This window comes from Condylostylus longicornis, unplaced genomic scaffold (genome assembly GCF_029603195.1).
Source record: "Condylostylus longicornis isolate FDR11 unplaced genomic scaffold, ASM2960319v2 ptg000153l, whole genome shotgun sequence".
In the NCBI taxonomy this organism is placed as follows: Eukaryota; Metazoa; Arthropoda; class Insecta; order Diptera; family Dolichopodidae; genus Condylostylus; species Condylostylus longicornis.
In genome coordinates this window covers 733,509-752,925 of record NW_026578121.1, presented here as the reverse complement: position 1 = coordinate 752,925, position 19,417 = coordinate 733,509, and the positions used below count along the sequence as shown (strand labels likewise).

The 19,417-nt window shown below is 27.5% G+C and overlaps 1 protein-coding gene across 2 annotated transcripts in view; it reads right to left on the bottom strand.

The window, feature by feature from the left end:
- Positions 1 to 19,417, bottom strand: part of LOC129615935 (CUGBP Elav-like family member 1) — a 123,795-nt gene that overhangs the window by 77,050 nt on the left and 27,328 nt on the right. For both annotated transcript variants that reach the window (XM_055531365.1, XM_055531364.1), the window contains exons 3-5: positions 9,960 to 10,471; positions 6,051 to 6,133; positions 4,710 to 4,758 (exon numbers count right to left, since the gene is read on the bottom strand). In XM_055531365.1, the coding sequence (XP_055387340.1) occupies positions 4,710 to 4,758; positions 6,051 to 6,133; positions 9,960 to 10,471 (644 nt within the window). The remainder of the gene's footprint in view (positions 1 to 4,709; positions 4,759 to 6,050; positions 6,134 to 9,959; positions 10,472 to 19,417) is intronic.

Sequence of the window (19,417 nt, the reverse complement as noted above, 5' to 3'; positions counted from 1 at the left end):
TCGGCCAAAAATAAAAATTGATTGTTTATACAATGAGAAGGCCCTTAAAGTGGAACCCTGAGGGTAAACAGAAGAAATTGAAATAAAGAAAGAAATTGAAGAAACTGACAAATCGTGGCTTGAAATAAAGCTACTTGCGCGCAACAAGTTCAGACGAAGAAGCTTTATGGATGCCCTATACTCCCAAAGAGAGTAGAAAAAGGAGAAAAAAAAATAGAATATTTTGTTATTATAGTCAAAAATTATGCAATATACGGTGTATAATTAAAAATGGAATTCTTAAAAAAAACCTTAAGTCTTAGGTTTGAACTTAAGAAAATGGAAAACAAAAGATTTCTTTATATAAAACGGAATCACTCCAGACTACATCAATAGATCAATTTCTTATGAGTAGTTATATTGACGAGTAGATGCACATGAATGGGCCAATAAATTAGTCTCATTTAAACTATTTGGTGCCGTGTATTTTGTTCAAACTCGAGGAATAACATTAATTTAGCACTCCTAATCCGGCTCTGATCATATTTACAATCTTTACAAATTTGATTATTTTATCCATTTAACTTCCAAGTTTCCAAAAATTATTAATAAAATTTTAATATGTAATATTCTAAAATTATTTAGTATCAAATCAAATACAAAAAAAATTTTTTGACCGCAACACACAAATAGAAAATAGTATATGTATATAAAAGGCATAAAATTTTCCACCATTTAAAACTACATAATTATATATACAACAATAAAATATAACAATTATGTAATTTTTATAAAACATTTTTGTTGAATACTTATGATAGAGTGAGCCTGAAATGTTAAGAATAAATTTCCTTTATGATAACAGAATGAACGAGATATACAAAATTGTACACAGAAAGAAATTATTACCATTTAATTGTTATACAAAAATGTTATAAGGTATGTATGGGCTTTATTAACAAAAGGCCAATCTAACACAAACATAAATAAATGAAAAGGAAAAACTCAAAATTTATGATGACATGAAATATTTTTTAATTACATAAGACTCTAAATATAAGTATACTAACAACAATAATTTGTGGATAACAAAGGATATTTATAAACACAGAAAGAAAAAAAAAAGGGTAACTTTAAAGCAATAATTATAGTAATTAGATAATTTTCAAATCCCTTGTTAAAAAATTCATATACACCACAAAAACATAACTATGTACGTATAGGTACCCTATTATTTTAGGAATATTTTGCTCTCTATTTACTGAAAAATGAAAAAATGTAAAAAAGGTACTTAAAAAGTAATTATTAATGTTCTATTTTAGAGTTTCATGAACAAATTTGACGCAAGTTTCACATTACCAATGACCTCTTTTAATTTGTGTATAGTAACAACAAAAAAAAAGTTTCTTTTATTTCCTATTTCTGTTCCATATATGGGTATATAAACATTGTTATATAAGCGAACGATTTTTGTATATATGTATAATTGATCCTTAAGGATATTAATACGAGTATATGTTAGAAACTGACGTAATATTATATAATGCTTACTTTAATTATTGTGAAGGCAAAATCAATAGCACTCACAATTATTACATTAAAAAAAAAAGTTAAACTTAAGTCTTTTTGTGGCAAATGTAATAGAACAGTAGCGGTTACAATATTTTATATTATCTTTCTTAGACAAAGTAGATTATAACGATTAGTGGCGTACTATGTATTCTTACACGCTTTTGGCATACTATGTACTCTTACACGCTTGATAATAGGCTGTAGCAAAAATATTTTTGGAGATATTTAAAAAAATCTTTTGAAAAACTTTAAACGCGTTTTCTGGCTAAACTAAAAGAGATAGAGCGATTCTAACTGTTTTGTGTGATCACTGGGAGTTCACAGATTCTGCCAATATATGATAATGGGCTGTAGCAAAAATATTTTTGGAGATATTTAAAAAAATCTTTGGAAAAACTTTAAACGCGTTTTCTGGCTAAACTAAAAGAGATAGAGCGATTCTAACTGTTTTGTGTGATCACTGGGAGTTCACAGATTCTGCCAATATATGATAATAGGCTGTAACAAAAATATTTTTGGAGATATTTAAAAAAATCTTTTGAAAAACTTTAAACGCGTTTTCTGGCTAAACTAAAAGAGATAGAGCGATTCTAAGTGTTTTTTGTGATCACTGGGAATGCACAGATTTTGCCAATATATAATAATAGACTGTAGCAAAAAATATTTTTGGAGATATTTAAAAAAATCTTTTGAAAAACTTTAAACGCGGTTTCTGGCTAAACTAAAAGAGATAGAGCGATTCTAACTGTTTTGTGTGATCACTGGGAGTCTACAGATTCTGCCAATTTATGATAATGGGCTGTAGCAAAAATATTTTTGGAGATATTTAAAAAAATCTTTGGAAAAACTTTAAACGCGTTTTCTGGCTAAACTAGAAGAGATGGAGCGATTCTAACTGTTTTGTGTGATCACTGGGAGTTCACAGATTCTGCCAATATATAATAATAGACTGTAGCAAAAATATTTTTGGAGATATTTAAAAAAATCTTTTGAAAAACTTTAAACGCGGTTTCTGGCTAAACTAAAAGAGATAGAGCGATTCTAACTGTTTTGTGTGATCACTGGGAGTCTACAGATTCTGCCAATTTATGATAATGGGCTGTAGCAAAAATATTTTTGGAGATATTTAAAAAAATCTTTGGAAAAACTTTAAACGCGTTTTCTGGCTAAACTAAAAGAGATAGAGCGATTCTAAGTGTTTTTTGTGATCACTGGGAATGCACAGATTCTGCCAATATATGATAATAGGCTGTATATGATAATAGGGAGTTCACGGATTCTGCCAATATATGATAATAGGCTGTAGCAAAAATATTTTTGGAGATATTTAAAAAAATCTTTGGAAAAACTTTAAACGCGTTTTCTGGCTAAACTAAAAGAGATAGAGCGATTTTAAGTGTTTTGTGATCACTGGGAATGCACTACAGATTCTGCCAATATATAATAATAGGCTGTAGCAAATATATTTTTGGAAATATTTAAAAAAATCTTTTGAAAAACTTTAAACGCGTTTTCTGGCTAAACTAGAAGAGATAGAGCGATTCTAAGTGTTTTTTGTGATCACTGGGAATGCACAGATTCTGCCAATATATGATAATAGGCTGTATATGATAATAGGGAGTTCACAGATTCTGCCAATATATGATAATAGGCTGTAGCAAAAATATTTTTGGAGATATTTAAAACAATCTTTTGAAAAACTTTAAACGCGTTTTCTGGCTAAACTAGAAGAGATAGAGCGATTCTAAGTGTTTTTTGTGATCACTGGGAATGCACAGATTCTGCCAATATATGATAATAGGCTGTATATGATAATAGGGAGTTCACGGATTCTGCCAATATATGATAATAGGCTGTAGCAAAAATATTTTTGGAGATATTTAAAAAAATCTTTTAAAAAACTTTAAACGCGTTTTCTGACTAAACTAGAAGAGATAGAGCGATTCTAAGTGTTTTTGTGATCACTGGGAATGCACAGATTCTGCCAATATATAATAATAGGCTGTAGCAAAAATATTTTTGGAGATATTTAAAACAATCTTTTGAAAAACTTTAAACGCGTTTTCTGGCTAAACTAGAAGAGATAGAGCGATTCTAAGTGTTTTTTGTGATCACTAGAAATTCACAGATTCTGCCAATATATGATAATAGGGAGTTCACAGATTCTGCCAATATATGATAATAGGCTGTAGCAAAAATATTTTTGGAGATATTTAAAAAAATCTTTAGAAAAACTTTAAACGAGTTTTCTGGCTGCACTAGAAGAGATGGAGCGATTCTAAGTGTTTTTGTGATCACTGGGAATTCACAGATTCTGCCAATATATGATAATAGGCTGTAGCAAAAATATTTTTGGAGATATTTAAAAAAATCTCTTGAAAAACTGTAAACGAGTTTTCTGGCTGCCCTAGAAGAGATAGAGTGATTCTAAGGGTTTTTTGTGATCACTGGGAATTCACAGATTCTGCCAATATATGATAATAGACTGTAGCGAAAATATTTTTGGAGATATTTATTCAATTGTGCTTGAGGATTTTTTAAGAATACATCAAAATGTGCATTGTTCATCGAATAAGGGGTTGTAATTCCAGTTCTCTGTTCCCATTTATTCACTCCCATATTATGCACTTATTACTGCATAAAAAAAAAACTACCAATGTTTACAATAACTCATATTCATATATAAGAGTTATTATATATGAATATAAGAGTTAATGTAAACATTGGTTATATATGTTAGCAATATTATATACAAAATAAAGCACTTATATTGCCCCTATTATTCTAGATATTTCAATATAATTAGAAATAATTATTATTGATATTGCAAATATATATTATATAGGAACCCTCTTTGCTCTAAATGTTCAATTAGAGCATATCATTTACATAATATATATTATAAATTTAAATAGATAACTCCTATTATACTATTAATATTATGTATGTATGTATAGAAAATTAATTGTGAAAAACTAAAAAATTAGGGTTGCCTTAAAGGTATATAGATTAAATTAGGTCAATTCTAAGGTTTACTTTCATTTCAGATTTGTATTTATAATTAAGAGTATTTACGATTTTTTAAGAGAATTTATAGTAAGAGTATTTATACAAATTCAATGAATCGAAAAAAGAGAAAATTTAAGTTGTAAACTTACCATTTCGATTTTCACTGTCAGCTGGTTTCATTTGAATGGGATGATGCATCTGAAATTAAGAAAATATTAAATATTACTTTCATTTCTAGAATTTTAAATTTAATCAAAAAAAAAAAAATAAGTCTAATTCTACTTCGTAGAAATTACATTATAAGACCGTATTATTCCGTATATATTTGATTTACAAGACCGTATAAGACCGTATATTCCGTAAATATTTGATTTACAAGTAAGTTTTTAATAGCGATTCTAATGTTTGTAATGATTATAAGTGCTTAATTAAAATTGTTTCAATTAACATGAAAATAGCAACGGAGTTGCGGTCCTCTGCACTCCACAAGTTCCTCGAATATATAAGGCCGGGGAATCCCGATCGGGTGGTGGGATGGGGGGCATAATGGATCCTATACGTGGTCGCGGTGTACTATTACCACGTAATAGAAACCTTTACAGCATATTTGAAAGTAAAATGACTCTGTTATAATTGCTAATAGGAGCTCATAATAATGATTACATAGAGGAAGCAGCTCCCAAACATTAATTGTTATAATATTGAATAGTGCAATTAAACTGTTTGTAACAAATACCCGAGAGAACCTTTAAGAGCATAGAGATTTAAAACCAATATTCAATAAATCGAAAGGATGAGATTATTTATTTAACTTACAGTCACTCGAAACAATTTTAAGATGTTCGAAACATGTTCAAGTTCATTCTTTAAATATTTATAAAAATCGTACAACAATTTATGAAAACATTTTAACATTAGACAAAAATCTGAGAGAATCTCGGAGTACACAAAAATTACGGACGGACAAAAAGCGCATATGTGCAACAGAATTAAAAATAAAACGTATTGTTAAGGAAATTTTAACAAGAAAGCATTCAAAAACTTTCGGAATACAAAATTATTTATACGAACATAAATACAAAAAAAAAAAATGACATAAAGAAAACGACAAGTTATGAGTTTCAAAAATGACACAAAACAATAATTTTTGTATTCTTAACATTTTCCTCTCTTATTCTCTTTCTCTCTCTCTTTGTCTCGCTCTGTCTCACTCTCTCTCTCTATTGTTATTTGGTTTTAATTGTATACTTTTCTTTCAATAGAAAAATTACTAAAAACTTTTGACATTCATTTTAGTTTTCCAAAAATTTCGAAATAAAATTGACAAACTAACATTTAAAAGAAAGCATAATAAAAAACTATTGGTTTACTATGGGTATTCATTACACATGTTCAAATATATGTTATACAAGTTTTATAATTATATATATATATATATATATATATATGTACATATATGTAAATCTAAAAAAAAAAATTTAAATACTTACCCCTTCTAAAGTTCTAATATTATGAAGTGCATCCTGTGCTCTTAACGCTGCCTTTCTTGTATAAAACGTCACAAAACAGCACCCTGAAAACACAAAGAAAGCAAAGAAAAACATAAAGACAAAGAAAATGCAATCAAAACTACACACATACTATAAAACAAAAAAAAAAATTACAAACAACATGAACATATGTATAAAAAAAATATTCTAGGTAAAAATTTAAGAAAAACTACAATAAAAATTTAATAAAACAGGAAAAGAGAGAGTGAGAGAAAAAAAAACTTTTTATACATGAATATAAAATGCATGTTGATGCAATTTAAATTTTCGGACCAAAAGTTACAACAAAAACAAAATTTTTTAGAAACAAAACAATTCGAAACAACAAAAAAAAAAGTAAACTATTTTTCTCTTTTTACTTTATTACCCCAGTTGCATAACTTGGATTTCCTTTACATACAATGAATGTATAAACTAAAGTTAAATTTAATTCTAAACTTATACAATTTAACGGTAATACGAACAAAATAAAATTCACGAGGGGAATTCAACAAGTTTTCAAACTACAACATTAAAAATAATTAATTGAGCGCCATCTATTGCAATATTCATGTTCTAATATATTATGAATATAATTAAATTATAAAATTTTGTATAGCAATATGATTTTAATGAATGACTCTAAAATTTGTTGAATGGGTTGAAAAATCCTGATGTTACGTAACATTTTCAGTTTTTTTGAGAATGACAGATTTTGACATTTCTAATGATATAAATTTAGTTTTGTGTATACTGGTTCGTCTGAAACTGATATTATAATTCTCGCGGGGTGATTTCTTGAAGGTTTTTACGAAAACAATTTTTCGTGTGGAGGAGAGAAGAACTCGGACATTTAGCGATAGTTTTGAAGGTCTAAGAAAATCATCTTGGCAAAAACCAGTCTATCATAACAAATATCCATAAAACTTTCAAAAGCTAATGTTTGCAACTTTATTTTTCTCAGCTAATAAACTTTCACAACGTGAATGGTTCATGTTTTCGAGATATAGGTCCTTAAACATGATATTGTGAGAAGAAAACTGAAAATTTTTCACAAAACGTTAAATATTTCAAAAATTACTTTTAGCGATGTAAGCTGCCTTATTCTCTACAACTTGGTTATACACAATTTTCATGTCACATGCAGCATTAGTCCGGAAAAGTATGTCAATTTATGTAAAAAAATGGCTGTTAATAAAAAATACGTGAAAAGTTTTGAATTTTGTAATAAAGACTTAGAAATTTTAAAAGTACAAGAAAAAATTGCCTTAACAAATTTCTCAAATTCATACCCCATTTTAAAATAGACTGTCAAAATTCCTATACATCTCAATTTTTTCGAATATTATTGACATAAAACGGTAAAAAAAAATCTACTCTTAATTTACTTAAAACCGGCTCCTCAAATTGTTTCTTTTAAACGTCGCAATTTTAAGTTACATTTATTTTTGTTTATGCTGCACTGCATTTGACTAGAACGTTTCGAATTCCCACCGTATGTTATAAAAACTTACAATGTTTTCAATTTCCAAAATATTTTGTATTTTAAAATTCTAATATAACTAAATCCAAAAACTCAACAAAAACTGTCGTTTTAAAAGAAGAAATTTTTAAAAATTCAAATTTTATATAAATAAGTATAAAGTTTCCATTTAATAACAATGGTAAAGAAAATTTTTACCGCATCCTTGTAAATGAAATCTTTAACTTGTTACTTAACATCATATGAGATTCAAGACACTTAACATTACAATAACATTTAATTAGAAAGAAAATTCAAACAACAACTATTTTAAACTTTGTAATTTTTTATTTTCAGAATCATTATTGCCAGTTTCTAAAAAGTGTTATACTACATAATTGGGAAAATTATTTGGAAATTAGAAGTAAAAAATAGTATACAATTCTATAATTAAAAATTTTGTTCTTTAACGAGGTATCCTGCTGGTTTCGCATTCTGCTGGTAATTAGGTTATTTTTCTTATTAAAAAATGAATGAAACATAAATGACTCTGTTATATTAAACAAAAACATGAGTCCGAATTTAATTTGAGTGGACTATACGATCCGTGAAGATTTATACGTATAAAACTACATGAGGATGTTGCTATGAACGGTTAACTCACTTTTATTATAAAAAAAGATGATACATTTACAGATTCTTGATGACCTTGATAAAAATGAAGAAGTTATCAAAAATGAATATTAAGCTAAGCACATCAGACTCATCTGAGGGAAAAATAAAAATTTTTGGAGGTTAAATATGAACGCATTTTACTGACAGAACAGCTTACTTGGACATATAAACTTATCACTCGGTCATCTAAATTCAGTATCTGAGGTGGATCTTGAATTCTTCAGAGAAAAAGTTCAACAAAAATTAAATAAACAATAATTGGTATACGAAACATAATCGAATGATTTCGGCAAATTCTACATAGGCCATAAAGAAGGGACCATAAATAACAATATTGAAAGAGCGTTCGAATGAAGAAAACCGAAGAAAGAAGATCAAGAATTCACAATTTTTTAATTAATGGATGCGAAACACTTATGTCAAACACATTACTTAACAACTGCCGACATCCAACAAATTCAAAAAATGCAAAGAAGTATAACAATGGCTATATCATACTAAAAAAAAAAAAGTAAAAATTTTGCAAAAACTGCATAATAGTATCGAACTATCAAAAATTAGGTAGAGCCAAGCTTCTAACTCTACAAAATTCAACTTTACATGGCCTTACCTCACAAACTCTACATTTTAGTCAAAATGTGTGGCTAGGCCAGATAATATCCTTGTCCTTTGCTCGCGTTTGACTTCTCTCCACGAAAGGTCTGAAATAAATCCATCATGACAAGGACACAGTCCTAATAATCATGGTACTTTACTCAAAACACCAAGTGTCTTAAAATTAAAACAATTATTTTTATAGAGAAATCAAAGGCGTTTTTGAAAAGCTATCGCAATTACCAAAGTCCAACAAGACAATTTGTAGGGGACCTAATTAATATCATATTGGGGACAAATTGAACTCATTATTTTAAGTACATTTATATTAATTGTAAAATTTTATACCCAATTATGGCTAAAGCCCGCCTTTTTCAAAAACTCAACTATTATACTTGAATAGTAATTATTTTAATTTTATAATTCTTTACTAACAAAAAACTTTTCCAATTCAAAACAAAAATGCAATTAATATTTTTTAATGTCACTATAATTTAAACTAATATAAATAACTATTTAACTAATTTATACAAATTACTAAATTATATAGAGAAAAAAAAAAACTAAATTAATCTACTCATTTAAAAAAAATATATACAAAACTTCTACAATTAACAAATAAAATTAAAGAACTTTTACAAATTTCTCTCTGACGACTTTCTCTCCCCCCTCAAATATTACAAATTCTTAATTGTTAGCTTTTAATTCAACCCCTATATAACCCCATTCTCTCTTCTATTTAAAAATTGTTGAAAATAATAAAAAATTTCAAAAAATGTATAACTTTTTTTTTTTGTTTCGTGATCCCAAACAGAAACATAGAGAAAAAGGATAACATTCTCGATGACATTAAATTTCTTAATTCTATTTTAACTCTGACACACTAATAAAAGACTGGTTGGTATTATTAAGTACGAAACTTTTAACACATTTACATAATTTAAAAATAATATGAACTAAAAGTGTTAGTTAAACAATTTAATTTTTAAAATAATAAAAAAAAAAATTTTTTAAAATAGCAAGAAAAAATTTTAAAACAAAAACAATTAAAAATTTCAAGAATAATGAAAGGGGGGGGGGGCTGGTTGTGTGGAATGGGAGAAAGAAATTAATTTTTCTCATTTTTCATTAACACTTACCTTTACTAACACCTGTTATTTTATCTCTTAATACATTAATTGCATATATACGACCGAAACCCTCAAATAATCCTTTTAATTGTATTTCATCTAATGTTTTTGGTATTTGACCAACAAACATTTTAATATGATCTGGATCTGGTTGATCCTTATTCATTTCATCATCTTCATTTTCATTTGTATATTTTTCTATTTTACAATTATTATAAATTATATTATTATTATTATTATTTTGTTGTGTAACATCATTATCATCATCATTATTATTATTATTATTACTACTAGTAGTATTTATATCACCGGGGACCATTACTATTGATTGTGTTATTGCTGGTACTTGTGATGTTATTACTCCTGTTGCTGTTGTTACTGCTGTTGTTGTTATTATTGGTTTTATATCTATTACTGATGATGCTAAGTCTGCAACATTTTCAATATTATTATTATTATTACTGTTATTGTTATTATTGTTGACAATGACAGTATCCGTGCATGTATTTGCTTTCATTGCTCTATATAGAAAGATGAAAAAAGAAAAAAAAATACAAAGAATAGAAATTCAAATTATTTATATATATATAAAATTTCTATATGTGTGTATGTAAAATAATGAATATATGTATATGCGTATATAGTAGTAGAAGGTGATATTTTGTTTGATCCCTAATGCTTTTTATTTTCGATAATTCGCATGCTCTTAATAATAGTTATATTGTTATGTCTAAGTCAAAATCAACTCAATTTTGTTTATAATTCCACTACAGAAATACGAAGGAAAAAATCTAGAGTGAAGAAACCCGAATACCGTTAACAATTTTTATTTTATTCCTTCTTCGCTCCTGGAGGATCATACGGTTGGTGCACGATATTGTAAATAACAATAGTCATCGATTTTACTAGATGTGGTGATGAGCCTACCGTAACCGTTAACAAATAACAAACTTTATTAAAAATCAATTCGGCTTGCCCATTGAAAAACTAAATTTTCTGCTTGCCCATTTCGAGCTATGAGCTATGGTGAATAACTTTTCGAGAAATGAGCTATGGTGAATCAATTTTTATTTTTCTTTTGAGACTAAGTCAAATCTTTTGTTTACATATTGATCGAACACCATCAAAATTTTTAGAAAATAATTATACCAACATTAATTATTATGATGTAATTCCGGCCGAAATATACAAAAGAGCACCTGAAGGTGCGGCTCATTGAGTAGAAACCCTAATTAATAATCGTGACTAACATTTACATAAATTTTTATTTATTAAATTAAATGACAACGAAAAGATTCATCAATTTGGAATTTTTTTTCCATTTTTCTTAAAAATTTCAAAATCAAGTACTAAAAAAGTACCCTATTCGTTTCCATAGGTAAAAAGTAACACACACACAAGAGATACAGAAAGAAAATGAGAAAAACAAAATTACTTTTTTATTTCAAAAAACTAAAAAACAAAAAATATATAAGAGAAAAGTGAAATTTAATTTTTGTAAAAAAAAAAAATCTGAAATTAAAATTAGGTATGTTATGTGTTTGTAATGTATGTAATATGTAAGTATGTCAGCATAATATTGTATAATATCTTAGTAAATATTATTATTCTATTATACAAACCGTAAAATGAAGATGAAGATGGAGGAAGAGGTTTATGGTGAAAAAATTAAGGTAATGTTAAAATAAATAAAATTGAATTGTTTGCACATGATACGGATAGCGGCTTCTTTTCTCCTCTCAATGGCATTATTAAATTGTAAAATAGTTAGAATTAATGTATATTTTTGTTGAATTGGTGGAAATGGCATGAATGGTAGAAAACAGAAACATTTGGGATAAAAATTATAACATTAAATATGAATTTTTTCTTTTATACCTTTAAAACTCAAGTCGTCTCTTATCATAAAATTTTCTTTCTATTGTTTACTCTCTTTAGTAAAATGTTATCACTTTAAGTCAACATATTTAAGTATATTTATGCATGTACACACTTACACATATAAAAATATTGTAATTTTTTTTTATGTTTTACTTATTTTTCATATTGTCTGACATTTTAGTAAATTAAAAAGTCATTAGAAAAACATTTTAAAAATATTTTTTTTTTTGATAAAATTGAAAATCAATTGGAAATACAGAAAAATTTAAATCCTTTGATAAAATTTTGTAAATTTAATTATAATTTATATTGAAAGGGATAATCCTTGAAGATGTTTACCAGTATATTGATATATTGAGCCTATAATCAAGGTTGCCACTTGAATTGGGGAGGTAGGTTAAGCGTAGAACAGTTCATTTCATTTAAAATATTGTTCCGAAAGATGAAAAATATTTCTACATTACAAGTTTAATTAATCCCTTTCATAGACACAAAATCATAAACCTTAATAATTAATTTATTTAGATTTGCCTCTAAGTTTTCTATTAGATTAATTTTTTTTTTAAATAATTTCTACTGATTATATTTCATAACTAGGTATTTGATAAATTATATTTGATTAAATTTAATTGTAAAAAACCCTATTCAATTCCAGCAGAGCAATATGGTAAATTTAAAATATTCATATAGCAAATCGGAGGTATAACAGCTTTAATACCTACCATTAAGTTATGTAGTAATTCCAGTTTATTACCGCTTAATTAAGTTACCGCTCAATTGGGCTTCCGTTCTTTTGTTTGCGGGCGGTTGCCACCTATATTTTAATATTAATATTTCGAATAATGTGACATTATTGAAAACCCAATTAGTTGCTTTTATTTGCGCAATAAAACAGATTCGGTTAACAGCTTTTCTCGGATAAGTGCTCACAAAAATTTGAGATGCACTTAAGCGGGTTTTACTGTAGTAATAAACCTAAAATAATTGTCAAAAACTATAAAAAACTATACAAATGAGAATCGCTTTTTTTTTAGAACAATAAAGTAAAATAAGAAAAACCATTTCAAAATAGTCGAAATGTAGCAACTCCGAAAATTAAGTAGAATTAACCCAAAAAGTAGCACTTTTACTACAAAAATATCATTTTGGCGACGCTGCTGCCTTCATTTCAAAATTTTTGAATTGACTATTTCGAAAAATTTCGTTTTAATAGAAAAAATAAATTAAAAATAATTTAATTTCGGAAAATATAATCTTAAATTTTATTTTATTCTAAATATAATCTTAATTATCATAATCTTTGTTTGAATCTGAATAAAGTTCTCCTTAATTTACACAATTAACATTAAATTTTTTTTACTTTTCTTCACTTAGTTCTAAAATTTTGAATTTTGAAAATTTTTTAATAAGACAAAAATTTTAAGATTTGAATTTTTTTTTAATAATAATTTTATTTTGCATAAATTCAGGAGAACATTATTTTTCCGATTAAAATTTTGAAAATCTTAATCATCATTGTTTAGCAACATTTTTATTAGTTACTATTTTATTGTATTCATTTTATGTTTACAATAAAATTTTTAGTCATGAATAACGTGTGTTATACGTAATGTATATTAATATTAAAATATTTATAGTTTCTACAATCATTATAAGAAGAGAATGGAATGGTGAAAACCATCTTAAATTATTTATTGAACTTAATTATAATCTTGATTGAATACATAATATTATGTAATACTTTTGCACACATACCTCTTGCGTTTAATTTTACTTATAGAACATAGTTTTCATTAAATCCATAAGCAATTTTAGGAGCACTATTATAAAATTTATTAGATAATTTTTAATTATAAAAGAATTATTTGAGTATATGCAATAATTTTGCGCGAATCAAGAACTACACTTAAGAAAATTAAAAAATATCAAAAAAAAAACAAAGAGAAAATCTCGCATTGAAAATTTAACCACAAAGATATTCTCTCTTTAACAAAATTTTACCCGTAACCCTAAATCTATTTATTCTTAACCACACCAAAAAAAAAAAAAAATAAAATTAAATTTTACATCATTGATGATATTTTTTAAGCGCTGCGATAAGCTAAAGAATTTATGCGACTTTATGAAATTTCCGAAAAAAAAAATTTTTTTTTTTTTCGTATGTCAAATCGAATATAAAAGGTTATATTGCAAAATACATTGTAAAAGAAATTCACTCTGTCACATTTAACGGACAGGGTATGCGATTGCTAGTATTAAAATCCGACTTTGGTAGTTTGAAGCATTTATGAGCAAAAACATAGAGTCTTTATGCAACATGCAAAGATGCATACATAGCGGAAGGAAATTTGTTAGAAAACTACGAACTAAAATTGAATTTAACCTTGTTCAGTATTACAAATCTTGTTATTAAGATCATGTGCAGATTTTTATAGACATCACACCACGCAAGCAACAGTGGCAAGGAATGAAATACGAAATTCTATTTTTCACTTAGCTAGTTAGCAATCATTTTAAATTCCTCGCGGGAACTCCAACTTGTCGTGATAAGGAAGCTGAGTAGAATCGATAAGCGACAGATAATAAATATATACAGGCAGCATGACTACATGTTGAAAACCCTTTCAAAATGTTGGACGGGTTGAATAATACGGCCAAAATACAACCTTAGAAAATCGGATGGACTCTTCTTCTCTTTACACAGAACACAGGTCGTTAGGGATACATGCGACAAGACTACGATTACCATCCAATACTTTATGTTGCAGATACCGGGAAATGCACAAGAGCGACCCTATTTTTCACTATATCTGTGAGTGTTCGGCTCTACGCGGGGCAAAATTGTTCCGTCGTTCGTTCGTTTTCAAATGATCAATGGCTTCTTCATCACAAACCCAATTGTATTCCACAAATTTACAAAAAATAAATAAATGGCACTCACGGTGTCCAAAATTTATCATTTTTTCAAACAAAAAAAAAATTTATTTGTATTCTGCTTTCAAATTCAATTAATAAATATGTAAATCAAATAAAAAAATATTAAAAATGAAAGCAATTTGAAGTTTTTGAACATTAATTTTAGTTTTTTTATTTTATTTTTTTTTTTTTTTGCGTTTTATCGCGAAAATATCATTTAATTCATTTTTCTTTACTGGCTTTACTACGGTATAGCGCTACTGTTTTCATACATTTTTTTTTTCACTTGTTTTGTTTTTATATAGTTTAAGGTAGATGAAACATATGTGTGCTTTATGAAAATCTATAAATTTCCATTACTTTTAGTACAACGGACTTCCATCAACAATAAGCCTTACATATTTTCTTTTTTTTATTATTTTTTATTCATTCGAGACCAATATCGTATAGTTTTGTTGTTGGATATTTTAAATTACACTCTCCGCATTTAATATGAATAGTGTGAACGAATGTAATTCAATTCAAAAATATTTATATTCGAAGAACAATGACGGATGTGAGTATTATAGAGGTTAAGTGGCATATTTCAATAATGAGAGAGTTCCACTAAATTCTTAAATATCCAGACGTCGCTTCTCCGATTCTATCAAGTTGAATGGATTCTACTGAACTTTGTTTTATTACAATTGTTCCTGTAACTGCTAGATTTTCAAGATATCTTTCTTTGCTATACAACACTCGTACACGGGAAAAATCTCTCTGAATTCGTTATCAAATTTCGGTTGCCGTTTTCTAGCGTTATTCGCATATTGCCGCGAGGACACTCTCACGATATTCTCTAAATGCTTTCAAAAAATCTTTCTTCTCTGCTTATTCTATTTTGCATTCAGGGAAAGTGTGAAATCGATATCCTCTACTCCAAGCTGCATATTAATTACAACATGCTTGCGTTCAACCTGAATGCCAAGGTCGAGTATTAATTTCATAGTGTCCGCCTTTTTCTATTTCATTATTTTTATTTTTGTATTATAAGGATTTGTCTGTATACTTGTCTTCTCTCTGTGGCATCTTCTCTATACTAATGCCTAGATTTTGCTTACATCACCAAAGAAAGCATTTGGAAGATAGTGCGGGAGGAAAATGCTACTCCTATGCTCTTGATACTTTCTGATGACCTAATACTAAGCTTTTCTTGCAGGTGTCTGGCCTTCCGAGATAAATTTAGCCTTCGCGTATTTAACCATCGCGTGAAATATATTTATCAAGAATTTAGTAAGTAAGTACAACTTACTTTTTTTGTAATCCAGTTTTTAATCAACTTGCTTTATTCAATTATAAATTTTAAATCAAGTTAGAGACTATAAAAGGCTGCTATACGAACTAATATCACTAGCGAAAAAAAAAACTTGAACCGTAAAAAAAAATTATTATTTTATTATATTACTTTTTTTTTGCATTTAGTCCAAAATAAATTGTTATTTTTTATAAGTATCCGGAAGTTAACACGGCTACTTTTAAACTTCCCATTTGAATTGTTTTTTTTTTTGTATTTTCTTGATAATGTTTCTCATATAGCAGGTACAACATATAGATGATAAATGACCCTTGATGAATATGTTTTGTCGCCTCTATTATTTATGCACGTATATACAAGCGAATATAAAACACATTAATAAATATAGTTATGTTATAAAAGTGTATGTATAGGTATGTATGCATTTATAGAAATATTAGTAAAAAAAAACCCGAAATATCTGCTTAATCCTTATATATATAGAAATATTAAATTGTATATCACCAATTTACAATAGGATAAAACCCCAACATGATATAACTATGGTGTATTTTTACTCTCTCTCTCTCTCTTTCACTCTCTCTTTCACTCTCTCTTTGTTGTTATTTGTTGTAAGTTGAAAAAAAACCAGGTTCTATTTATAAAAAACTAACAGCATATTGTCTATAAGAATTCACAGGAGCAAAATATAAATTACTTTCATTATATTTTATGTACATATATATGTATGTACGTATGTATAATATAAAATTGTGGTACTCTATTTTAAAACACCTGAAAAATAGAACAGAAAACCATAAAAAAAAAACAAAAGCATCAATCTACATCAGGCTGTCCAAAGTAGAAAATTTTTTTTTAGTTCTTGATTTTTACATGGTTTTTTTTTTATCCGCTGTACCAATGTAACAATAAGCTCAGGTTTTTTTTAAGGTTGTTTTTTGTGTTTGGTTTTTTTTTGTGTTTATTTTATTTCTATATATACTAATTCCTACTTTATGGGATAAAAAATTATTGTTTACGGAACACAAAAAGGAATACGAACAACCAATATTATAAACGAAAAAGAATTTATAGTCGACCAATTGTGAGAAAAAAATTACCAAAAACCAGAATATTATCTAAAAAGAATGGTGAAATTTTGACAACAAATGATTACAGCTATTTCAGTAATTTTTATGAATCACGTAATATGCCGCTCATACACTTTGATTTAGAAAGAATTGGCGAAAGATATTTGCTGTCAAAAATTCGATGCTCTCTACAGTGCCTCTCTCTTAAAAATTTTCAAAAAACGGCAACAATATTTACGAAAATATTCCACTCTCTACAAAATACAAGCGGAAAACAAATGAAAAAAAAATTTTCAAATACTTTCTTTATCATCTGATTGTCAATCTCATTTCTAATTTATGACATCTAAGATGGGAGGAGGTAAAATACAAATTCAAATTTGGAGTGTGAAATTCTAACTTCATAATACGTGCAGAGTAAATAGTATATTACTTCGTATGGTATTCGTGCGGTATTCGTGCGGTATTCGTGCGATATTTCGAATGACGAAGACGAAGATATAAATAATGACGAAATAATAAGAAATCCGGCTATAACTAAATTTTTCTCAACCAGTCTAACGAATGGAATATTTTCTGTAACTGTACTTCATTTAAAAGTTTCAAACAGAAAGCATTGTGATAAATCACGAGTAAATACTTCATTCAACAAAACGTAAATAACCATAATTACAATGTGTTTAGTTCCAAGAAATCATAACATAAACCTGATTTCACGTTGCATATAACAAAAAATTATTAATACCACGTAAACAATACATACAAACCCTATACCAATTCAACTACATACATGTATACATAAAATAAAAAGTCTGGTTAAAAAAATTTTAAAAATGTACAAAAAAAAATTTTTTTTTTGTAAAATTTATAGAATTTTTTTATTTTAAAACTTACACATGTCTAGTACAAGAAACAACATAAAATTTAAACTTACGATCCTATCATAGCATGGCATGACCATATGACGCAGTATACTAAAATATTGTAGACCTTTATAATTTATTATGGTCGCTGTTATCCGTAAATTCTATTTATATAAATTGTAAAATGTACAGACAATATGTTAAGTTATGATTACAGAAACACCTTGACTCATATGAGAATTATTTTTATAAAAATTGATAAGAAAATTTTTTCTTTATTTTTATATAAAAATTTTTTTTTTTTGGAAAAAAAAAAAATTCAATTTTTTAAAAGCTATTTTTATATTTATGGTATAAATATTAATTTACAATAAAATAAAATTATCACCTTATAAATTTAAAGGATTTAAAATCAATTGAAAAAATTTCTTAACAAAAAAATGAATGATGTGATTAACTGGAAGTTGAAGTACCTGAATACAATTCGTGTGTGTGGGCATATTGAAAAGAGAATATCGGAGTTTTCTCTTCGAAAACAATTTAATCAAGCTGCTTTCCCTGCGAGGTCACACATCATCAGATGGTACACTAACGGGTGAAAGAAAACTATGAAAATGGATGCGAGAATGTTTGGGCCAAGAACCAAATTCTTCAAACCTATGAGAACGTTTTCGACCGTATCTGAGACCCAGGTGCATGCCATTTATTTGTGCATACGATTCAGCTTGAAAATAGAAGCCGGGGGCTGAAGAAAATCGGAGTGCTTAATTTGTTTTTAGCAACCTCCGCTGCAGTACGGAGCTGTGGTCTTCAGAAGACTAATGAATTATGTAGCCGCTGCAAAGTCAATCTGTGCTGGGTGCCAGGATATTAAGGCGTAGACGGAAATGTGGCTGCTGACATGTTTGCAAGTCTAACAATTGACGTATTTGCAAGTATAAGTCCTTGTCCCGGAACCTTTCACGGAATCATGTGGTTTACTATTCGTTTGTAACTAAGAAAGGAATCTGAGAGAAGACGGTCAGAGAATTTGAAAAATTTTCTGGTTATGTGACAGGCCAAGGAGCGTCTACAAGATTATGACCGGAAGCGATTTGAAAAAAATATAGGGTTTCTTGAGAATTCTCACCGAGATTATGTCGAAGCACTGCAGGCATATGGAGTACACTATTGATTACCTATAACCTGGTAATCAAATTACTATTGTGAATAGTTTTTTAAAAAAAAATTCTAATTCTGCAATTCATATTTAAAAATTGAAAATAGGAAAGTAACGTTTTTTTACTAATTATGTAATTGGCCAAATATTAGAATAATAAACTGTAAGAATCGAAAAAGTTCAATATAGAACTCACAAAATACTAAATACAAGTGAAACGGAAAAATTATTATTTATTTCCTTGAGGTTTCAGTTTATTGAAAACTTATTTTTTCAATAAACTG